The sequence below is a fragment of the Sceloporus undulatus genome, unplaced genomic scaffold (genome assembly GCF_019175285.1).
Source record: "Sceloporus undulatus isolate JIND9_A2432 ecotype Alabama unplaced genomic scaffold, SceUnd_v1.1 scaffold_15, whole genome shotgun sequence".
NCBI classification, from domain to species: Eukaryota; Metazoa; Chordata; class Lepidosauria; order Squamata; family Phrynosomatidae; genus Sceloporus; species Sceloporus undulatus.
The window spans coordinates 1,986,631-2,012,164 of NW_024802937.1; the positions used below are offsets into that span (position 1 = coordinate 1,986,631).

The 25,534-nt window shown below is 40.6% G+C and overlaps 1 protein-coding gene across 5 annotated transcripts in view; it reads left to right on the forward strand.

Moving 5' to 3' along the window:
• LOC121917319 (disks large-associated protein 1-like) overlaps positions 1–22,655 on the forward strand; it is a 412,347-nt gene extending 389,692 nt beyond the window's left edge. For 4 of the 5 annotated variants that reach the window (XM_042443195.1, XM_042443196.1, XM_042443198.1 and 1 more), the window contains 3 exons: positions 8,728–8,819; positions 12,850–13,002; positions 18,980–21,237. In XM_042443195.1, coding sequence (XP_042299129.1) covers positions 8,728–8,819; positions 12,850–13,002; positions 18,980–19,189 — 455 coding nt within the window. In that variant the 3' untranslated portion in view covers positions 19,190–21,237. Of the gene's footprint in view, positions 1–8,727; positions 8,820–12,849; positions 13,003–18,979; positions 21,238–22,580 lie in introns of those variants that run through there. The other variant, XM_042443197.1, reaches the window with a different exon arrangement.
• Positions 22,656–25,534: the final 2,879 nt, after the last annotated feature.

A 25,534-nucleotide genomic window follows, 5' to 3' on the forward strand; every position in this document is an offset into this window, starting at 1 on the left:
CTACAAAGGGGGTCATATGACTACAGTGATGAAGTGAGACATTTACCATCTGAACAGCATATCTATCATTTAATACAACTATTACTGGTTCCTTTTATTATGTAATCTGCAGTTTTTGTGTGATGATGTTGGTTGCAGCTTCCTGAAGGAGTTTGCTATGCAAGTATGCCTAATAAATATATATGATAACACTCATTATAGACATTATTTCTTAGCCATTTAATTTGTAATCACTGCTGAAATTGTGGAGAAGGGTGTTAGCTGACCTGCAGGTGAATTCTTGTGGCTTCAGAAAGTTCATGGAAGTTTATGGCTCAGACAGTAATTTCATGAGAAAAGCAGGCGAGATTGAAGTTTCCTCGGTACCCTCGCAACTGAGATCAGGGTTGCTTCCCTCAGTGTTTGAAGTAATATGATACAAGGTTTTTCAGACAATGCCCCCTTGTGCAAAACAGCTGTCTGGAGGAGATGGCTCAGGGCTGTTGGACAGATGCTTGTATGTTACATAGATATGTTTCGTATTATCTAGCCAAGAAGGAAATGGGCTAGGTTGGACAGGGTTTTACTACTACTTATAACTGTAATGCATTTTACAATATACTGCTCCCTATAAAAATCAGTCAAAATGTCAGTCTTTGCAGGCTAAATTTAAAACACTGGGACACATTTCTTTAGATAATTATGTACATGTTTTATTATATTAAAGTCTTCCTTTCTCTCTCTCTCTCTCTCTCTCTCTCTGTCAAAAGTAATAAGGAAATTAACACCAAGCATCTTTATACTAGCAGTTCTAGTTAGATCAGTCCTAATTATGATCACTGTCAAAACTGACCCTGGGATTTATTATACATCACTGTACTTGGGTTGCTGTTGGGAGTTTTTTAAACCATAACTTTGCTCCAATACAGTGTACTCAGAGAGACAGTGGATACACACATCTCATCGAAAAACTGGACACCTGATAACCAACTGTTGAGCAGAAAAAAGGGAGCACCAGGGATTAGGAAAGGGAGAGTTAAAAGCAGCAACCTGAACTGCTGATTCTCTGAATTTCAGCTTTGTTTAAATGATGCACACATACACACTGCCCCAGCTGTTGGGTTGGAATAGAGAGCAGTACACACAGCACCTGTTTATTAATATATTTCCTAATTTGATTTGATTATATCCTGCTTTTCTCCCAACAAGGAATCCAAGATTCTTTACAATATATAGTGAAAAACCTGAGCCGAAACACATGGGCCAAATAAAATGCCTTCTGGATGCTTTGGGGGCATGGCGTTCAAATGATGCACACCCCAAATTGCCCAGAAGTCACTCAGAGGCCACCTAAGGTGGCCCAAAGCCAGCCTGAAAAGGAGTGGCAAAAAGACACTCCTGCCAACAACCCATTTGGGACTGTGGCAGCAGCCGGCTGCCAGATGATAGCATGTATCACACTGGAAGACGACCAGGTGAATTAACTCACATTGGAAAATGACTAGGTGAATACTCATGGCTCCATCCTGTGGAAACCTAGGCCCGTTCTGCATGGGCATATAGTACATGTGGAGTGCGTACTAGGGTTAGGAAGGGGCGTGACTTCTTCACACCCCTAACCCTAGTACGCACTCTGCACGTACAAAATGGCGGCCCCTGGCATGTTGACATTGCAGACACATAGCGTATGGATGTCGCACCGTGGAAATGATGCGGTGAGTGCGCCATTTCCGCGGCGCAAGAAGAAGAACCATTTTGGCGCTTCTTCTTAGCGGCGGCAGGAAGCCTCACGGTTTGGCCGCTGGGGCTTCTCGCCGCCGCTAATGATGACGCAGGTAGACCGCCGCTTTCCGGAAGTCTGTAACATGCCCTAGGTTTTCTGGTTTGTTGTGGCACCAGAGCCCTCTGACAGAGAAGGCTAAATATCTCACAAAACTACAAATCCCAGAATTCCATAGAGCCATGGCAGTTGTGTCTAACAGCATTAATTCTGCAGTGCATATGCAGACTTTGTCCACTGAGTAAGAACTGGTGCAGTTGTAACACAGCATTCTGCTGTAGACAGCAGATGTGTTCTGAATAGATCATGGAATCATAAGAGTTTATAGGCAGCAGTATATATAAAATAAGGTGTTGCTTATATCTCCGTTATGTAGTTATACACTAGTATCTAGAAATTAGGTCTCTTTGTATTTACTCAGGAGTAGTCTAGGCTTAGGTTGGGGTGACACTTATTAAAGTCCTTGGGGAACTTCTCAAATATGACAGGTATGTCATCAGCATATCTCAGGAAGAGAAGCTTTAAGGACAGGAGCTGAAAAAGTGTCATTCTGAGTCAGCAAACAAAATGCTTGCAGTTTTGCAAGATATGATGTAGTATCTTCAGATACAATGTCCTGGATAGCTTGTTTTCTGTTTATATGGGGGAATGCTGATGTAAAGAGACTCAACATTGATGGTAATTAGATGGTATTCTCTGAGAGACTGCTGACTGTAGTTTCCTCAGGGAACTGGTGCATCTCAAACTCTCTTCAGGTGTTTTGTGTGCTAAGGCTGGAGGGAAGCCAGAGACACATGTTTTCACACACACATACCAGTGTTCCTATGCTGATAGGCTAAGTCTGGAGAGATGTAACCCAATTTGGCTGAACATGGTTACAGTGTTCCACACAGACAAGAATTGTATGCAGTCAGGAAAGTAACAGGTAGGAGAAGGATGTATTTCTAGAACTTCAATGGCGGGATAAAAACCGCCATATAGTACGTCTTCTATACGTACTAGGGTTAGGAAGGGGTGGTGCTTCCGCACCCCCCTAACCCTAGTACGTATAGAATACGTACAACACGGCGGTGCCCCTTCCACATGGGGGCCGCCATGTTTACGTACTGGACGCATAGCGTTCAGATGTGTCGCGGCACCTATGACGTCATGAATGCGCCAGCGGCGCCTCGCAACGTCATAAAGGCGCCGCAAAAAGAAGCTCTGAAATGGAGCTTCTTTTTTGCTCCGCGCAGGAGCCGTGCGGTTTGGTATCCCGCCAATATGTGGCTTTAGCAAAAGGAACTTTTAAGAAAAAACAACTAAGATATTTCTGGCTCATCGTGGTCTTTTTATAAGTTGCAAATTGGTCTGCCACAGATTATTTTTTTATTATTTACGTAGAGCATTTTTATCCCAATCTTCAACTGAAAAAGGCTCCCAGAGCAGCTTACAAAGATAGTTCCTGCTTTCAGGTTTAGAGTTCAAGCATTCCCCCTGCATGTGAGAAAGTAGGCTCAAGTCTAGGAAAGCTCATGCTACCAGCTTCTTTCTTTCAATTAGTCTCAAAGGTGCTACAAGATCCGTTTGCACAGAGCATTCCTGTAAGTAGCCATAATGCACCTAGAAGTTGTTGAATGTCCAATATAAGCCATTAACCTTCTAGGACCTTTCTGTGACCTATTGGTATCTTATCATTCCCACTGTAGCAAGAAAGATTTGGCGAAGCCCAGATGACATACTACCCATTGATCTCTCTTTCTCACAAGGCAGTTTGACCAAATAGCCAGAGCTTGGAAATTTTACTTTGGATGGCTACTATTCCCAGAATCCCCAGCCCAGCATGGCTACTAATAATGTTGTCTGGGTGATGCAGGAAGTTGCAGTGCTAAATGGCTCCAAGTTCTTCCAGTTGCTTGTCAGGCAGGAAAGGTGGCCTAGACCAGCTGGTGAAAGTAGCAGCAAGGATAAACAGCAAAAATTAAACTTTACTATGGTGCGTTACAGACTGCCCCTTTGGGGCGGCCTGTACGCGCGCCTTTCCCCGGTGTATCAGGGCCTCAGCAGCCAGAACGGCAGCCGCTGAGGCCCCGATACGCTGCTTTCCGGGCCGCTTCCCCGCAGCCTGGAAAGGGGTGTCCTTGGGCTTCAAGCCCCAAGGACACCCCGCGGCGGCGGGGAGGAGGAGAAAGGGGCCGCTTGGCCCCTTTCTCCCTTGCGTTGCTGGGCACAGTTGTCTGAAGGCTGCACCCAGCGACACAAACCAGGAAGGAGCTCCGTTTCAGAGCTCCTTCCTGCTCTGCGGAAAGGGCGCGTTAAGCACCCTTGTGCAGAGCGATGGTGTCACGTCCCGCCACCTCGTTTGGAGGCAGCGCGTTTGTGACGCCATCATGGTGGCGGCCGTGTGGAACGGCCACCGCCATTTTGTGCACGCGGAGCATGTACTAAGGTTAGGGGGTGCGGAAGCACCGCCCCTTCCTAACCCTAGTACGCACTCTGCACGTACTTTAATGGCAATCTGTAACCCGCCTATGTTCTACTTTTCTACCTATTAAAGTCAGGATTATACCACTTTTCAGAAATTAACTTTGGTTTTCTGTCTATTTAAACAATATATAACTCTGAGCTTCCATTGCAGCATTTGTGTTTGCAATAAGTATCTGCTTTTTTTCTTCCACAGGATAGATAATGATTCCTAAAAGATTCCTCCAGACAACTATGAATAACTATAATACATAACTGTTATTCTTATGGGTGTCTGCTTGTTCTCGATCCAGTCCAAAGCCTCCTCCAGGCTTGCTTTATGCTTACTTCAACCCCCATGCATAACGTTCTTTAAAAAATGCTACTCTGCAAGCCAGCAGCTGCTAATCCATAGCAAATATAGCTAAGAAATTAAATATAATAATAATATACCCCCTAAATGCTACTTGGTTCCTGGCTAGACGTAATAGTGATGCTGGTCTACTACCATAATATATGATGGATTGATTTAAGGGGTGATGGTGGAAATGCCAGTCTGCCACTTGAGATAGTTTGAGAAGCACCCCATTTAAAGTATCTTTGAAACTGAGAGTGATTAAAGAAAACCAGACTCTAAAAATAAAAACACCTGTGATTGTTGCAATTTTTTTCTCCATTACAGGCTTTGAATAAATTCAAATGCAACAGTAGTATAGTACCGCCTTTGCACTGTCAAAGGGAGAGTAGTCATATTCCCAAATGCAAATAAGAGCCATCCGTCATGCCTAGTAACATCAGTTTTTCACCCACATCCCCTTTTGTCTGTGTTTTTCTTAACAATCCACCTGACTAACTTTGTCATCATGTGCACATTTATTTGGGAATAAATCCCATTGACCACAGGTGAGTTTACATCCAAATATGTATGGGATTTCATTGCAAGAGGGTTAATGAAATCAAAAGTTTGTTTGTTTCTTTATGAGTTTATAGTTGTTTCCTGTAAAAGTTTTGTATTAATTTGTTTTGTTTTTTAACTTAGTGGTCCAATAGTTAGTCTTTTAATAGCATTTGCATGGACCTTTTCTGACTTTTAAGATGGATGTACTGAAGAGACTTTTTTAAAACCTTCATCTGAGTCAGTAAAATGCCTTGCACCAGGTCTGGTTCTGCTACCCATTTCACAAAGGTCTAAAATGAGTTGAAAACTCAGTTGCTTGACATTTTATAAATAAAGAAGTAAGATGATGACAGCTGTAATCTCCAATGGTAATTCAGTGAAAGGGTACATCCTTTTTCTGCATCAGGTTCCAGGCTCAGCCCATTGCCTCTTCTGGTGGGATTTATGAAACCCAAGTTTGCCTCATGCTCCAGAAAACCAGTGCTCAGCTAGGTCAACCCATCATTTGACTCATTGCAAGGCAGCTTCCTATGTTCCTTGCAGGAACATAGTTGGAAGGGGAGGTATTTCAATCAGATGGGAAGTTATCTTAAACCAATCACTTAACAGTTGGAAGATCAAGGCATTATTTTGCTTTATTCCCCATCCCCTATCCAAACTCCTATGGTTTTCAAATATCAAGCTTATTCAGTTATTATTGTTCATTGAAGTAAGGCCAACACTGCACCAACAAACAATAAGTAACTAGTCCAAGCACAGAAGCAATTTCGGTTTTGTACACAATTCTCTCCTGAGGCAGAGCTGAAAGGCCAGCTCTATCCTATTCCCCCAGCTTTTCAGTGCTTAAGATGCCTTGTGAAGTGTCAAATGGCCCAGCTCCAGCTGAGGCAGCTGTTCTGAAGTAGATGCAGTGGGAAGAGTTTTCATAACAATGGGAACCACATGAAAGCTCTCTGAGTAACTCCTCCCCACTATTGAAGGCTCTTTTCAGTTGAGTGGTTTGCACATTAGGTTGAATAAAGGACTAGACACACCAAGGGGTACATTTTCAGCACAGTGTGTAGGGAATTAGACACGCAACCCTTGCAAACAATAATGGCAGGATGGCGGTTGTGTGTAGAATTCCCTGTGCAGCTTGGTGGATATATTCCACTTCAGATTCCAGTTCACAGTTGTTTCTTCTGTTCTGATGCTCAAAGCCATGGAGAAATAGAAAGAGCTAGTCTCTTTTAGATAGGCTTGGAAATGTAGTTGTTCTGGCCGGGGTATTTATGGATCTGTAGTGCAAAAGATTAACTTCTCCAAATTTACTGTATCTTTCTAAAGAAAAACTATAAAACTATACCTCCTTGCTCATGCATCACACATTTACACCTAAATCTTATAGATGTCTATTCAAATGTAAGTCCCATTGAATCCACTCCTGTATAATAGGATTGAGCCTCATGTTTTGCTGTTTGCTTAGACTGAGTGACTTCCAGCAGCTTACTTTGGCTACATGCAGTGCAAAATAATAGATTTTTTAATTTGGGGTTTATGATTGTATTGTAGTGTCATTTTAATAGCTTATGGGTGCAACTGATCTTTCTCTTGTGCATACTGAGTTCATTATTATTCTGATGGCAAGGGCAGGGGAGAGAAAACCAGGCTTTTCCATATTTCCAGTACCTGACTTCAGTGCCATATTTCACTTCACAAACACCTGGTGCTGGGTACTGGATGAATAGTACAGGTTTCACCTCTCTTGGTAAAATAAGCCTCAAACATAAAATCATAGAATCTTAGGGTTGTAAGGGTCCACAAGGGCCATGCAGGAATACACAGCTACAGCACTCCTGAAATATCCCCATCCAACCTGTTTAAGACCTCCAGAGACAGACATCCTCCAAGGCAGTTCATTCCACTGTTGAACAGCTCTTATAGTAAAAAAAATGTTCTTCCCTGATGTTTTCTCTTCTGTAATAAATTGAACTCATTGGTTCGTGTCCTAATCTCTGGAGCCACTGAAAACAAGCTTGCTTCCTCTTCTACGTGGAATCTCTTTTGGTATTTAAAGACAACCATTTCACCACCTCTCAGTGTTCTCTTCTCTAAGCTAAACATACACATCTCCCTAAGTCATTCCTCATAAGGCTTAGTTTCCAGACCTTTGGTCATCCCAGAATTCCATAGCATTGAGCCATGGCAGTTAAAGTGATGTGAACCTTGATTATTTCTGCAGTGTGGATGAGGCCATAGTCACCCTTCTCTGGAAATATTCCAGTTTGTCAATATCCAGCTATGATGCCCAGAACTAGACACAGTAGCAGGTGAGATCAGATTAAATCAGAATAGAGTGGCACTACTACTTCTCTTGGTCCAGACACTTTGTTCCTCTTAATGCAGCCCAAAATTGCATTGGCTTTTCAGCTGTAGCATCGCACTGGTAACTCACGTTTAGCTCATGGTCTACTAAGACCTCTAGATCCTTTTCACCTGTACCGTTTTCAATCCAGGTATCACCCATCCTATATTTGTGCATTTAATTTTTCTGCCTTACATTTATCCCTCTTGAAATTCATTTTGTTGGTTTTGGCCCAACTATCCAATCTGTCTGTTTGCTTCTCTCTGTGTTGTGTATGTGTGTGTATGCATGCGCACACATACACACACATATAGTGTCATCTTGCTCATTACCCTTAGGCATCCCAGTAATTTATTGCCTGTCAGCCCTGAATATGGATACCTCCATGATTCCTCTCACATTTTGTTTCTCTTTTTAACCTTTTAACAATATTTTAGAATTGGAGCATGTGAAACATTTTCTAGCCAGGGACAGTAATTCTTACATCTGAAAGGCCATGAAAACATGTACCAACAGGGTATGTCTTCCTCTAATATGTATTTGGAGACATGTAGGAAAGCACACCGTCTTGAATCCTAATTTTTATTTCATGAACAGAACAGAGTCCATATTTGAAAAGGGCATTCCCCCTACCTCTGTGGCCCCCTACAATCTGATCCAGAGATGGGACATATTTGGGGATGATACACAATGAGAGGAAGTGGGCTGTAATTGAAGGAAAGTTGTTAGGGATTCTCTTCTGCCTTATAAAAATGGAAAAGTAACAAAGGATCCAAACAACTGTATACACTACATATTCACTAGTTTCACAGCTATGCCTGATCTCTCATAAGCTTCATATACCTGTTTTGCTTGGCATTGTACAATACACGGGTTTAGAGAAGCCTATATGTTCAGAAAATGCCAAGCCAAACAGATCTCTTAAAACCTATGGGCATCCAAGCAATATGAGTGGCAGTTACCATTAATACCAGTTAGTGAAGATCAAAATGTGATGGGGAAGGGAGGAATACATTGAAGCTGCCCAAATGGGAATTGAAGTGAGCTTTTCAACTATTGTTTTTTACTACATACCACATTAGTACATTTAGGAGATGAGTACTGTGGACACTTTCATTCATGGGAATCTGCATTCAGTTTTAAAATGGTTTCTGTGCATTTGGTGATAGTATTAAGCTCCCAAGTATCTTTGTAATAGTAAAACAATCTCCTGCACTTGTTTGGACACTTGTCTCATGGTCATGACTAGCAGGTATTTGATATGTTTCGTTCTTTCTTTTTAAGTTCTAGGTAAAATTCGAACTGCAGTTGGCAGCGCACAACTTCTCATGGCTCAGAAATTTTACCAGTTCAGAGAACTGTGTGAAGAAAATCTGGTATGTGACACTGTAGACACAATTTTACAACTATATTTAGATTTTAACTCAGTGCCAAGGCCTTGCTAGCATTTGTATATAATCTGATTGCAAAAAATGAATAATGTTTTTTCACATGTATTTTAAAATATTTTTTTAAAACATTCCTGATATCCTACATTGGCTACTTAGTTATGAATGTGTAACTAAGTAACATCTCCAGCCCACCCCAATCCCATCCCCAGCCTACCTTAACAGCCAGCAGCCACATCAAGCAAAGGAGGTCTGTTTGTGATGGTATTTCCAGCTTTCTCCTTCCAGCAAGCAAGGCTGCAACAAGAAATTGCAATGAGTTTCTGTTCTGATTATCACAACCTCTTCAACTAGTAGGAGGTTGGAAATGTCTTTCACCCTGTGTCCTGACTGGCAGATAAACAGACCTCCTTTGTTCAATGTAGCTACTGGCTGTTATGGTGGGATTGGGGGTACATTTACAACCAAGACAATAGTGCCATGCTTGTGACTGTGTGATGTTACCGAATACAGAGCAGTTACAAATCTGTAACTGTAGGTTACAAATCTGTAACTGCACTACAGATATTAGACGTTGTTGTTGTTATGTGCCTTCAAGTTGTTTCCGACTTATGGCTAAGATGAACCTAGCATGGGGGGTTTCTTGACAAGATTTGTTTGGGGGGTTGCCTTTGCCTTCCTGTGGGGCTGAGAGAGTGTTACTTGCCCTAGGTTACCTACTGGGTTTCCATGGCCAAGCAAGGATTCGAACCCTGGTCTCCAATGTACAAACCACTACACCACACTGGCTCATGCTAGCCATTACTGTTAATATAGCTAAAACATTGACGGATACCTAAAAGTAAGCAGATTTTTCCTCAGTATTTTTCATTCAGTTAGTGATAATTAATACTTGTATTATTTGGCTCTTTCATACTATAGTCATGCTTTTCTGCGGCAATGAAGCCTATAAATATACTTAGTTTATGAAAGACGCAGCAGATATTTTTTATCAGCCTTGCTCTTATACAGTCATATTTCATAAGTGAAATAAAACTCGCCTTTTTCTTGTCTCGCAGCATTTCTGTACAATTATTTTAACATATAATAGCATACAGTCAGCCCTCCATATCCATGGATTCTGTATCCACAGATTCAACCATCCATGGCTTGCAAATATTAAAAAAAAAAAAAATCCAGAAAGCAAACCTTGATTTTGCAATTTTAAATAAGAAAATTATACTATGCTATTGTATTTAATGGGACTTGAGCACCCGCATATTTTGGTAACCACTGGAGGGTCCTAGAACCAAACCCCGGAGGTTACCAAGGGCCCATTGTACAATAGAAATTCATTTATAATTTGATTGAGGGCTAGGATGAAAGCTAAATTTACATACAGTGCTCCCGCATCATAACCAGACACACCTTATGCAGCTTTCAGCATATGCTGAAAGCCACCAGGGTGCCTGCGGGAGTGCGCAGAGCACAAGGGGCGATGCGTTCCATTAAGAGTAATGGCACGCATGTGCGCGCCGCTGCACACCACACCATGCACAAGCCCCATTATTTTCAATGGGGCTTGAGCATATGCATTTTTTTATGCTGGAGGGATGTCCGGAACGGATCCCCCACGTTAAAAAAGGGCGCACTGTATAATGCTTGGTATACTACTGAGGTTGCATGTACATTGCAGCAATACTGAAAAAGAAAAAGTAGTTTATGCTAGAATTAGACTTAGTGGACAACAAGACCCATTGGAGAAAACTGAACAGAGTAAAGTCTAGTGAAGGCTAGCCATACCCATTTCCTCCTCTATCATGTCACCTCTACACCAGGCACAATGACTCCCTGCATGTGGTACATTGCTGCCAAACACATTCATGCTAATCATAGGACCATTCCCAATGGTGGCTAGTGGCTTCCACATGAGTGGGGCAATGAAGCTGTTCCTGCTTTTAGTCTGAACATTAAAGAAGACTTCTAAGGTACTGAACCCTATCCCTAAGATAAGCTCAGTTCCTTTAAAGCCTGGACTAAAACCCAGAGTACACTCACCATTCCACTTACATGGGAGCCACCAGCTGCCTCTGGCCATTTGCATCTCGCTGCTGCCTGGAGTGGCCATTGTTAGCCAATTTGCAATGCAATCCTGTGTTAGTCTATGTAGAAATATTTCCTCCTAGGTACTTGTGCATAGGGCTTCAAACTTAATGTGCTTCTTAAGCTAATATAAATTACATGTGTAACATGTGCAAGTGGAGATTCACTCAGAGTCTAGAAGTGGGACACTTCTCTATCATATTTCAAAAAGTTCAGCAACTCACATTTCTTCTAGGCTTCTGCCCTAGCTGCATGTCCTTGGTTGCAGAAGTAATATTGTGTGCAGCAGACCAAGCTGCTGAATATTTCCAGATACGACATAGGAGAGGAGAGGCCCTGCCTTCGCCTGAACACTCCAGCTGTAATGCTGCTGATGCAGAAAACATTATCAGCTCACACCAAGTGGAATGCTAGACAAGAACTTTACTGCTCTTTATAGAAGCCATGCTGTGACCTGATACCTGTTGGAGTTAAGCAATATTTCACAGTTCAATCACATGGCAGTGAAATATTCTCCACATCACTGTAGTACACCTATGTTTTGCTATTTCTTTTCCCAAGCCACATAACTGCACCCAGATGGTGCCTGAGATTCCTGCATATCACTAATTGGCCATGAGCATGCCATGTACCATAAAGCTACATTGTGCATTGGTGACTCATTGTGCAAGAAGTTATCTAGACACTCCTAAAATGGCTGAAAAAGTATACATGCTGGCATAGCAGGGGCTTAAGCCAGCATATGTCGCTAACAGTATTACAGCTTACTCATCCTTCGTACTACTCAGCCATAGGCCCCCCTCTCCCAATAATCATGATGGGGAAGAGAAATTCCTTATCTTTCTTTTGCCTTTTAAGTTACCAATAATAGGCTCAGTCCAACATCCCCTTAGTGTAATGCTTGCTTATGGAAATATGCTACATGAGCATTGCACAACATTGCACGACACATGTCAATGACTAGGTGCCATTGTGCAGTGCACAATACACACTGCAAAACTGCAAAGCAAAATATAAGATGAACAACCAAATGTGCAGCCACAGTGTAAATGATAGGATACACAACTACAACACATAATGCATAATGTGCAACTTGCAACGGACAAAGCATAGATCAACATGCTATCTCTGCAAATCTATTTCCATTGCTATCAGCAGAACATGCCCATGGTGCAACGGAAACCTTTTGTTTCTCTGTGCTTGTGTTTCTTAGAACTGATCACAAAGTAGTGACTAATACTTTGTTTCAGCATAGATACCATAGGCCAATGCCTAATTACTTAAGGAGTATATATTTTAATAGATATATATTTAAGTAATTTATATGCTGCATATAGATATATGACATATAAATTACAAAAGAACTAGAAACAGCATATTATATTCATCACACCAGCTAATGACACAACAATAACTGCTATGACTATTCTGCTTCAGCTATAACCTCCACTACTATAGAAGTCCCTTTCAAGATGAGAAGGCATGCAACCCTTCCTTGGTAAAATATGTCCACAGTCCGCTAAAATCCTAACCATTTGTGTTTGTATGGGCCTGGATCCAGTGGTGTCAATTTTCATAGTAAAAGCGCATTTCTGTAGTTAGCGCAAGGGAGGGAGTCTTCCCCATTGTACAACTGGGTGCTTAAGGTATAGCATGGGTATGCAGTCTTTCTCACTACTGATTGTACAATGGTTAAATCCAGCACAACTACTCTGTGTTTTTTGCTCCACTAGCATCCTGTTGCATCTAGGCCTGTTTTAATCTCTGTGAACGGATGTTCATGCTTAAATTGGTATGATAAACCAGTCATCTAGATGAGCTAGATAATACCTCCACAGTGATTAGATGAAGTTAAACAACATGTGAGAGCTTAAGTTTTCAAGTTTTTTTTTTTAAAGGACATTTCTTCATGCATTTCTTCTTTTCTGTTGTACAGAATCCCAATGCACATCCAAGACCAGCCTCCCAGGATTTAGCAGGGTTTTGGGATATGCTCCAGTTGTCCATAGAAAATATTAGTATGAAATTTGATGAACTTCATCAGTTAAAGGCCAATAATTGGAAACAGATGGATCCACATGACAAGAAGGTAGAACATTGTCGATTTTGTATGCTTCATTTAAAACCCTGCACAAATACTGGACAGATTAAATAGGCCTCTGCATACAGCACTGAAGTTAAAAACATGAAGTGGAGCTCATTATCAGATTAATTTCATTGTAAAAAGAAAAAAAATGTTTACTTAATAATCACCTGGGATATTATCTGTAATATGTTTCAGGCATATTTCAAAGGCAAAATTGTTTCTGTGAATGGAATAACGGGAATGTGCTCATTTGTCTTTTTATACTCAATGGAAAATCATATTAGATAATCAACTGCTGGAAGAAATTGCCTCTTATATTGATTCTTACACTTTAAATAAATAATATAGACAGTATTCATAGTACTGCCTAACCTAAGAGTTCTGTTTACTAATGCACTTTGAAATGTCTAAACAAGTAAACTAGGGGAGTAGTGTAATCATCACTGACTTGAGAACCATTCCACATTCCCATTCGATTATGGCTATTCTCAAACCAAAACATCATAAAAATTACATGGTAAACCTTTCATGTCATTGTTTGAATACGTTTTACGTTGAGGGAAATATCATAATGGGTTCACCTCACTTATTTCATGTAAAACAGCCTACCTAGCCTTGAAGCCTTAAATAGGATGGTAAACCAAGGCTCTGCCATATTTTCTAGAGCAGTGCTTCCACAGTCATTGGACCTCGATGTTTTAGACTTCAGCTTCCAGAAGTCTCAGCCAGTATGGCCAGTGGTCAAGAACTCAGGGAGTTTGAAGTCTCAACATCTGGATCAAAGTTTGAGAACCACTGTCCTAGAGTAAGCTGGGCTTTTTAACTAAAAACATTGGCACATTGCTTTGTTGTTTGTTCGTTTGTTTGTTTGTTTTCAGCATTTGTGTCAGAAGCAGATATTGGTCAAACACAGCAAATCCATTCTTTCCATGCATTGTTTGTATCAGAGGTATCATAACCACCTAAAAGCTGGGACCCATCCCATCAAGTTTCCATTAGCACCAAGCAGGATAGGTGCAAACTAAGTTCATTAAAATGATCAGAAATGTTTGTACAACCCAAAAGAAGTGAAGAGTATAAGTACTGAAATGCAAAGGGCAAAGGAAAAATCTGAAAACATATCTGTATTTATCAAGAGCCCAAAATGAGAAGAGGAGGTTGAAAAATTTCTCTAAAATACTTTCTCTCAAAGTAAGGTGTAAAATAATGTGATATTTAAGTGAAACATTTAATATTCTCCTGCCTACCTACTCTTAATAATGTTAGCTTATCAATAACATTGATATGGAAGCCCAAGCTTTTTTAGTCTGATGGGCTCTTGAGAAACATCTGGTGGAATTCTGATCATACTAGAAGAAGCAGGTGGGTGGAGGCCACTTTGCTGTTCCTCCTTCCCCCAGAAGCCCCCTGTGCTGCCTAAAAGGTTGGTCTGGAGGGATAGGGTATCCTGTGAAACATCATGAGAAACTATGCAAGATACATCTTGGGTGAGGAGGATGTAAATTGATTCCTTAACAACTACGCCTCCAGCAGGAAGCCTTTACTAGGTAGTAGCAAAGGAAAAAGACTTCCATTGACAGAATGGCAATTCTAGCTCCAATCAGTAAGTGAAAATTTTATTTCCAAAAGTGAATGAAGAGAATAGAACAATTCATAATTGGGAAGTTACCTTTGGCTTTTCATAATGAAAAGCACAGGTTCAGTTTCACACTCTAAATAGAAAGAAAGAGAGATGACAATTAATTTTTAATTCTTTTACTTAGGGGCGAAATGGACGGCCCCTTTGCGGTGGCAAAGCATACCCCCAAGCCAGCAGGCAGCTGCCATGAAGCTGCCCCCCTGACCACATGGTGGCCGGCTGTGCGGCACTCTGGTGGCATGATGTTTATACTCCGTATGCTGCAGGAGTGCCGCAAAGCCATGTCAATGGTGGAAAACCAAAAATGAGCAGGTTTCTGCAGCTCCTTTTTACACTAGCAAAAAGCCGGACCAGGGCTGCAGTGTGTGGTTGCCACAGCCCCGATCCAGCAATCAAAGGGGTGGCATCAAGCCACGGCTTTAGGGCCATCTGTTTCAGCCCTTTGTTTTCTCTGTATTTACAACATTTATTTCTCCACTTTAAAACAAGGCTGATGCAGTCTTCTGGCCTCTTACAGACAAACACACATACATAAAAAGAGAGACAGAGTCAAACGATATATGCAATGTAGTAATTATGATAAAATTTATACAATTTAGTAACATTATAAAACAACTACTAGAAATAATTTTCATCAAGATGTCATTTTTTCCATAATGAATTAGGATTTTGCCCTATAGCTTCATTAATTTCAAAATATTTGTCTGTTTCATCAGACATAGGGCCTGAACAGATGGACCAAAAGATCCATGTTCCCCCTGACCTGGTGTCATCCTGTTCAGATGATACTGGTCAGTAGGCCTGGGCTGGGATTGGCCACTTTGGATGCCCATACAGCGGTCTAGATCAGTGATGGCGAACTTTTTCAAGTTTGTGTGCCAGGGGCGGGGCTTCTACCCCCAGGGGGTGGAGATTCTGTTCCCCTTTTCAGAGGGAGGGAGCATCTGGCTCCTCCCCCCAGCATTTGCTGGCCTCTGAGGATCCCTTTGGGACTCTCGGAGACCAGCACATGGCCCTTGGAGGACAGCGCGGGTTTGCCAGCCTCTGGAGGGTTCCTTTGGGGCCATCAGAGGCCAGCAAACAGTCGTCAGAGGTTGGCGCCCAGTGGTGGGAGCCATTGTGCTCTGTCCTCCGGGGTTTGCCGGCCTCTGAGGGTCCCTTAGGGGCTGTCTGAGGGCGGCAAACAGTCCTAGGAGGACGGCACCCAGTGGCGGGAGCCGTTGTGCTCCTTCCTCCGGGGTTTGGCGGCCTCTGAGGGTCCCTTTGGAGCCATTAGAGCCCAGCAAACAGGCCTCGGAGGATGGTGCGCTGTCCTCCAGTGTTGCCGGCCTCTAAGGGTCCCGGGGAGACACCTCAGGACCAGCAAAATCCCAGGAGGGAGTCCAGGACCTGGCACGCCACCATCCTGGACTGCCCCACAGGCCTTTCCTCTGCCAGATGCACGCTGCCGTTCTGGCCTCCTCCACGGCCCTTCCAGCCCCAGATCTCTCTCTCCAGAAGGAACTCCGAGAAGGGAAGGGCCACGAAGGAGCCCAAGATACGGCACACCGCCGTCCTGGGCTGCTCCACAACCCTTTCTTCCCCGGAGTTCTCTCTCCGGAGGGAGCTCCAAGAAGGGAAGGGCCACGAAGGAGCCCATAACGTGGCATGCCGCTGTCCTGGGCTGCTCCACGGCCCTTCCTTCCCCGGAGCTCTCTCTCCGGAGGGAGCTCTGAGAAGGGAAGGGCCGCAAAGGAGCCCAGGACTGGCTCCTTTTGCCCAGCACCATTTTCTTGCTGGCAGGGAGCAGGAGGAGCGGGCACGCATGTGCCTGTTTCTCCTTCTCCAAGGCCCCGTGCCCAGCGAATCGGCCCAGAGTGCCACTTCCGGCATGCGTGCCATAGGTTCACCATCACGGGTCTAGATCAACCCCAGCCCAAAAGGCTCTTAATGCAGTCTAAAAACCTCCGCTGTGGCAAAGTCTCCTGGAAGCTCTGCCACAACAGCCAGCAGACTGCACAGCCCCACACCCCTATACCTCCCACCATGGCCATGTTCCCTATGCAGGTGTTAGTTTCAGGCCTGTGATGGTGGAAAGGGTTGCCTGGCCACATGGTGAAGCCATGTGCCCCATTTGCCCCCTTACAGACTGTGGCAGGAACCTGCACAGAGAATGTGACTGTAGTGGCAGATAAAAGGGGGCATGGAGGCATGCTGGCCCAGGGATGGAACTGTGTCAAAACCATGGGCAGGATACCATAGGGTTGACTCGTAGTATCTTGCCTGTCTGTAAAAGTCCATAGAGAGAAGGAGAAGGAAGGGATAAAGAATAAGCATGATTAGATATATGCATAATTAAACAAGACAGTCTGTTTGTTATACCACAGAAAGGAACTTTGATCTCTTCTGTAGTTGACAATCAATATGCTGCATTTTAAAAAAATAAATAATGAAGCTGATCCCATATATAAACATCTAAATATATTACATTTTAAAGACAAGTCACAAAACTAATCCCCAGTAAATGCTCAATAGAGAAAAATGAGAAACTTCCTGGTTGAGATAATATTTGGGGGGGGGGGGGAATGGTGCACCTGCTTTTAAAGTTGTTTTTCCTAAACTAAGATTCAGACAAATGATCAGCTCTACTACTCTTAAAACATATTTGAACTGCATACAAGCAGTAATGTTACAACACCAAGCAATTTTATTTGGTGTAGAGATACCTTATTGCATATCTAAATGATGTAAAAACACTTCAAAAACACCTTTTTGCCCATAATAAGAAAATGCTAGTTTAATGATAAGTTGTCCCACTCATTAATATGAGGAAATATTTTTAAAGGCTGTTTCTGCAATCTGTAATGGAAGAATAAAGTTTCTGTGGTGCACATTTACCGAGATGTTAGAAGGTTACTGCTTAGGATCTTAAATTAATGTTCTTTTTCTTTACTTCAAAGAGAGACAGATAATATTTGTGAACTTGTTTTTTGTATTTGTGCTTGTTATCCTTCATACAAAGTTTGGGTAAGAGCATAGATCAGTTTTTGCATGCCGAAGAAATGTAATGTTTTGAACAAATTCATTTAAGTTAAAATGATCTTACCATTCAAACAATTAAATCTGTTTTGATCAATGATGAGAAAGTTATAATTTATAATGAAACAAATAAGTTATAATGAAACTGTAGTGTAATGTAATGAAAAATCCCTTCTTTGAGATAGCATGATCAAGATGGAAGGCCATGCAGTTAAAAAAGCAAGCGGCTGCACTCTGTATTGTAGAGTCCTGCAAGTGTAGATGTAACATACATTTTTCTCTGAAGATTTTTTTTATCTGTATATATATGTATGTATATATATGTATGTATATATAGCATGTGTATATATACCTCTTCTTCTTGTTAACTGTGCTATCTTTGGATGCCAAAGTGATGATTAATGTATGTTCTAAGATTAATATTTAAGTAACCCACACCAGCTTTTGAGTTTGTAATCAAATTGTTAACTTCTGGTGCTAATTTAGCACAATGCTATACTTTGAGAAGCACTTTTATAGCAGTATCCAAAGAGTGTATCATGTTACCAGGGCCAGACACCACTAACAACATGCTCTTTTTTTTCATATGTTTATAAAAATCTTGTTGTGATACCTAACATCAGGCTGCTAATTCATATGACTGTGTTAAATATATCTGTTAAGTCCTTGGTGTTGTAAGCCCATTTAGTGTTGTGTATGTATATTGTATATAAGGAGGGGAGAACCTCTCATTATTTGTGTCTTTCATACCTATTACACATTATTCTAATATACTGAGTTGATTTTATTAAGAAATCCCAAAACTTTCATAAACTGTTGGGTGGTGGGTTGTCTTAATTGCATGGAGATTGTCTAATATCTTAGGTTTATTACACTGTATTAAGTAGTGGTCCTTGGTTTTGTTTACGGTTCTCTCATTTATAACCCATGGTACCAGGAAGAGAAGTTTCCCAGAGGAAGCTACATATTGTGTTGAATGGTGGGAACTTTGGCCCTTTTCAGCACCAGGCTTGTAGCTGATGCACCGTATCTATGGAAAATTAGCACTGCCATCTTTTTCTTTGCCTTAAGATTATGGTGGTGGTCCGTTGCTGTTGTCTCCTTTCTTTGACTTTTTGAATGCAAAAAAAAAAAGTTTCAATGAAAAAGAAAAAAAGATAAGAACTAACAAAATTTTAGGTTAAAAAACAAAAAACCTGCACGCGTGTTCTAATTACTGACTTGTCCTAGTCTGATTGTTTTTTCCCCCTTCCCCATCCCCATTTTTGTTTTATTTTTCCCCTGAGAAGCTGTATAATGTCATTAACCTTCTGCTTTGATCAGGAGAGAAGGGCCCCTCCTCCAGTGCCAAAGAAGCCATCGAAAGGTCAGGTGCCACTCATACGGGAACGCTCTTTGGAGAGCTCACAGCGTCAGGAGGCCCGGAAACGGCTGATGGCTGCCAAACGAGCTGCATCTGTTCGTCAGAACTCAGCCACTGAAAGCGCGGAAAGCATTGAGATTTACATCCCCGAAGCTCAGACCAGGCTATGAAGGGATCCGGCCAGGAGGACTCTTAATGGCAAGAAAAATCTCTTGTATAATCTGCCCTTCCAGGTCCATGCTCAGAGACACCAATAAGTATTTGTATTCCCTTCCTCCCTTTATCTCTCTCTCTCTTTTCTCCCAATGAAGTAACACTTCTGTGGCGTAGTTGTCAATCCTTCAAGAGATTTTCGCTGTAACACCCCTCGCTTTCTAAAGGTTTACCCACGTCAACCTAACGCTTTGTCACATGTACTGATAGCTGCCACCTGGACTCATGTAAAGAATCCCACAGACACACACATGTACAATCTCTCTCTCTCAATCACTATCTGTCACACATATGCACACTCACTGCAACATGCATACACACACTCTCTCTCTCACACACACACACACCTGTAGAGTACGTGCACTAATGAATTCATTATTGGTCCTTCAAGTTAGTCTGTTATCTAGTGTACAGCAATATTCAATCATAACAGTATTTTAGAAATCCAGTATTGCAGGGTGAACCTTTAGGAGTCTGTTGTCTTCCTTTTTAATGGTGAAAGGAGCCCCGGCTCAGAATCCTGTCTTTATATGACTACTGTTGTTGTTTTTTTTAAAGGATGGCACACATTGTTTTAATCTGCAGAAATTATACATTTTCTCACCTGACAATTTGAAAGGACATGGGGAAATAGGCATGCTGTGGTAAAAGCTTAAGTGAGTCTTGCAACTGAAAATGTAAATGGTCCCATGAAGACAGACCTGCAGCTGCACAAACTGCCTCATTTTTATTTCCTTGCTCACTTTAGAGTCTTTTCAGCAGAAGATTGTAATATTGATCTTCCAAGGAAATGATCTATTTTTTTTAAATGGCAATAACAAGGAAAATTAATGATAAAATGGAAAGACAACTGAAGGGTAGATTAAAGGAATATTTTTGTCCAGCTTCGAATAATTTTTAAGCCTGTACCATATTGTCAATTTCTACTGTAATTTATGGATTACACCAGTTTTAAAAGGTGAGGGAGGAGAAGAATAGACTGAGTTTTCATTGGTGCCCCAGTCTTGTAAAGGCTTTAAGGTTTTGCACATCTACACAGAAACATTTGTTGCTGAAATATTAGAAATGAAATATGTGTTTGGTTGCTACCAGTCATATAGGTTACATCAAATACTTCACAACATCACCTTTGGTCTCTTCTTTAAAACAGAAAAGACTTACTTTTGCAGAATCAAGGAACTTCTGTGGAACATCAGCTGGTGATGAGCAAGTCTTTCTTTCCAGAACTGTTTTTAAAGACTATAGTCCATACATATTTCTAGCCTCTTAGGAATCAAGACTAGCAAGCAATATCCTTGAAAAATAACTGATGGGAAGATTAGCTCATTATGTCATCATGCACAGAACATGGTCATCTTCCAAATGCCACAGGATTGTTGTTGTTGTTGTTGTTTCAAGATGGCATCCAGTATCCTGCCAGTATATGCATAGTAAAACCAGATACAATGTGAACTCTGCCTAACAGGCAATAGAGGACTAGCAAATTGTGCCTTTGTGGTTCGTTCAGTTGCAAGGTTTCATCTGTGTTCTGTTCACAAAATCATTTGTGAAGTTTTCTGTTGACTAAAGGCAGTAGAGTAAGGATCTGGGCTGCATGGGCTGCTTTCATTAATGCTCTCTCATGTGCCATGTTAAGAATCTTGGCCCATTTGTTCTGTGGAGCATCATTGCCCCCACATATATAGTCACCCATGTTGAACATGGTAGATAGTGGCATTCAATTTTCACTAGACCAAGAGATTTTTATTCTGTAAGCAAGAGTCATTGCGGTAAAAAGGTATACTGACCGAGACTGGATAATCTGTGCTCTGTATTTTACCAGAGTTGGTTTTTTTGTGCCCTTACTGTTAAAACATTCAAAACATTCCAGCTGTTGACCCCTTACCTGCATGGATAGCATAACTATGTGGCTTACATCTCAAAAATATAAAAAAGCTGGCCTTTTAAAAATAATATATACATATTCTGATCATGCCAGGAAGTATCACATAATATAGCATCATAGTCAGGTGATACCTTTAGTTTTATTCCAGAATTTGGGAGAGGTAACAGGTACTGGCAAGAAAAAGATTTTTAACAATCTATAAAATCACTAGAAAAATTGCTACCTCTCAGAGCCATTAATATATCCAAGCTATATGTTTATAACAGGGCACAAAACTGTCACTGCTGTGTTTTACAAGTAAAGGGCTAATAATTTAATATTTTAGAAACTTTTAGATTATATGATGAAAAATCCAGTGTAAACTAACACATGAAGTGAACACAGAAAGTCTGACTTGCAAGGATTTCAGCTGTATTTTATTTATTAGAGTCTTTTTTATTTTATTTTTTAGAACACTTCTCAGAAAAGAATTGTATTTACAATCAAGGATCACACATTGTTTGCAGTCCACATAATTTTTAAATTGTCACCTTTAAAATATATGGCCATGCTATGTCTTTGAAAGGTTTAAGGACTCTCTGTATGAAGATGTACAGAATAGTAGCCAAACAAAAGACAGTTTTCTTAGGTGTTTTTCTGTTTATTTGAAGGCCCATGAATAAGTGGCTTGAAAATAACTGTACTAAGATGATGCCACAAGTTGTACAGTTTCACATATCACAAGCCGTTCTACAATTATTTACTAGTAAATCCTGTTATTTTTTGTTTGTATTTACCCTTGGGTAAATAGAAGATCAGGGCCTGAATTATGTATTCTAGGATAGTTACATTTATATATCATGATTTTGGTATGAAATGTTAAAAAAAAACTCTGGTAGCATGATACCTATCTTTCATATGGTTTCTTATGAACAAAATAACCTCTACCTAGTTTTTCAGCAAAAAAAAAAGGTGTCCAGGCTGTGAACACAACATGAGGATAATGTCTGGTTTGAGATATTACAGTAATGCAGTGGCCAGGAGTAGCTCCATCCTGACTATCTATTTGTTGTCCCTGTTAGAAACTGACCTTTTCTTGCCATTGACCTCTTGATTTATTACAGAGCACCATAAACAAGCAACAAGAACAGAAGATTAAAAAGAAGATATATTTAAAGCACAATCCAGCCAAATGTAAGCATTTTAAGCCCCATCAATTTCAGTGGGAGACTTAAGAACATGCTCAAATTTCTCCAGCTGGAATTAATGGAACATAAACAGTGCTGGCTTTGCCTGGATTGCACCTTTACTTTTTTAACTGAATTTGTATGTAGTTTTTAAAAAGCCCAAATCTATCAAAAATTGTTGTTATCAGCTTTTTAAAAGTTCAAAACTACTGGGGGTTGTTGGGTGGTGGGATATGAAAATAGGGTTTTGGCCTCCTAAACCAAAAGTTTTAAAGTATTTATTATATTTTTTTGCAGATGTTTCCATAAATACTCTTAAACTTTTTGTAATGACAGATGAAGAAATGGATTAAACGTTTTAATATTGAAAAGGTAAATAGTAATAAGTTATTTGTAATATATTTCAGTTTATTTATTGAGTGTTCCCTCAAGGTTCTGGTGTGCACTATCACTTTAATTTAAACTTTACATTTTGTGAATTTATTGTTTGTTTGTCTTCTAATTTATAATGCATATTTGAACTGGAATGTAAGTCACTGACATACTCACATTCTACCTGCACTTCCAGTCATGATAATCAGTGTGTTTTAATTGGCAAAACTGGTACAACTTGCAAAGCCTCTAGATGGACAGGTGGAGAGCATGGTATGGCATTAAGAATTGGGTTTTCATAGGATTGTCTACCTATCTGGTGTGTGGACAAAACAAATGTAAATAGATTAATGTTTCCCATAATGTAAAAAAGAGCAAATTAATAAAATAAACAATGCACTGCTTGTAAGAGCTGTGGCTATTCAATACAAATTCTCATTCCTTCTTTGCAAATAACATAAATACTTCTAACTGGGCTACATACAGGGATGTTGTTCCTCCCAGGCAGTTTCTAATATACATTTTCAGGCTGACTGCAAAAACATGTACAACAAATGGGCTTCATGTGATCTATCCTACTGAGTTTACTGTAAATCCATGGGCAATATAGCAGCTCAGGTATGCTATCTTTGTAGATTTTGAGACCTTATTTCTTAGAAACTTGTTTCAAACTTTCTTTGGTGTTGATGACAACAAAATACACGATGAGCATAGAAAATTCACATTTGTATTCTTCTTTTAATACTGTTGAGCCGCTCTGAGTCCCAGTTCTGGGAAAAGAACGGAATACAAATAACAACAACAATAATATTAATATTAATAATATTAATAATAATAATAATAATAATTGTCCAAAGGCAATACCCATGCAACCTCATACCCATATCTTTCTTACCATATGCATCAAGGCTGGAATTTGTGTGGATGGAAGAGGAACGGTTAAGCAGTACCCCACTGTACCCACTTACACACAGGTGTTTTTTCCCTCAACCTGGCAGTCTTCCACAAGCACTGTCATGGATTCCCCACAAACACACACACACACACACACTCCTTATCATTCTCAGGCTCAATTGGGGGAGGGAAGTGAACATAGGCCAGTTTTGCTGTGGCAGGTGAACAGCACCTCTGTTGGACTAAATTTAGGCTGCAGGAAAATAGCAGATGTGAAAAAGAACACACCCTCCCCTTTTACCAGGGGCCCATTCCAAATCAAGCCCCACTGCAATAGCACTGGCCTTTGAAAAAAACTAAGGAGATATATTTACCAATATATTATTGCATTAGTTTCACCATTACTCTCAGTTCCCCAGTCATTACAACAGGGAGAAAAATCATAGGATTGTTTTGGAGACAGTGTTAACATTCTTAAATCACTTTGCAACTCCAGGATGATGGATGAAGGCTTATGTATTTTGTTACTAATTTACCAAAAAAGAAATGTCATTTTCATGCTTCCTTGGAAGGGAATTCCAGGCAATTTATAAAAAACATAAAGGTAGCACCTTTGATAAACCTAATTTGTTTTTTCTAACACACAATTTTGAGAACCTGGACTGAAATCCATGCAAGCTTATGCTAGCATAAACTAGTTAGTCTCAAAGGTACTACTGGATTCCTTCATGACAAAATAGACTGACATAGTTACCTGTTGGAATCTAGCCACTTTATGGTTCTGCTGAAGGAAAAAAAAAAACCTCTAAAAAGTTAAACCTTAAATGGTAATAGATAAGTGTTTGCTCCATTCAGTTTGAAATCACCTGCTAGACTATTTCCTGAGATGTCACTGGAGCACATGCATTAATGGTGCCATTAGCATTGCCATATTGCCATTGGCAAAAGATTGCTTGGTTTCACCTGCTATTCATCCACCCCATGGCACTAGCAGCAGTAGAAAGCCACCTAGATATTCACGCCATCTCCATCCCCAACTAAAGATATCCAGAGCGGCTTGAGATACGGATGAAGGACAACAAAATACAGTCGGCCCTTCTTATACACTGATTTTTTATACACGGATTTAAGCATACACGGTTTGAAAATGTTCCAAAAAAGTATAAATTTACCTTGATGTTCCATTTTTTATTAGGGACACCATTTTGCTATGTCATTATACTTAATGGGACTTGAGCATACACGGATTTTGTTATACACGGGGGATCTTGGAACCAAACCCCAGCGTATAACAAGGATCCACTGTATAAACATGTGCAAGAAACAATCAGAAGTAGTCCTCCAAATCAGGAACACACCAAAGACATTTGTTCTTGTAAAGTGGTTCAAGGCATATAATAGGGTTTCTACTATAATTAAGGATTACCCCAGCAGAAGTTCTTTAATTTGTTAATCCAAGCAGCTCGCTTTGGATACCAGGTCTACTGAATGCCATGAATGTGTAAAATTGAATTTAGCATTCTGAAATGAATAACTTCTGGGGGAAATGTTATGCTATTTGTCACACAGCCAAGCACTAGAAGCTAGTTGAACTCATAAAGCAAGCTAGGTCATTACAAACCTTCAGCAGGATCCCCTCTACTCTCTTTGTTTCATTCACTGATGCTCGTTTCAACTACCATTGCCTCATTTCACAGTGTCAGCCTCAGAAAAAGAGCCACTTACAAATTCCATTTCTCCTTTGTTTTAGTTATTTAATTTATTTACTTATTTCAAATATGGCCCTTTGTGTTCTGAAACTACAGCTGATCCAAAATGCTGCAATCAGATTTCTTTCTGGTATGCTTTTTATGGAGCATATTCCCTTATTCTTAAATTAATTGTACTGGCTTCCAATTTGCTTCTAGTCCCAATTCAAAGTGCTGGCTCTTACCCTAAAGTTATAAACAGTCTGCTCCTACATGAACCCAACTGCAGCTGTTATG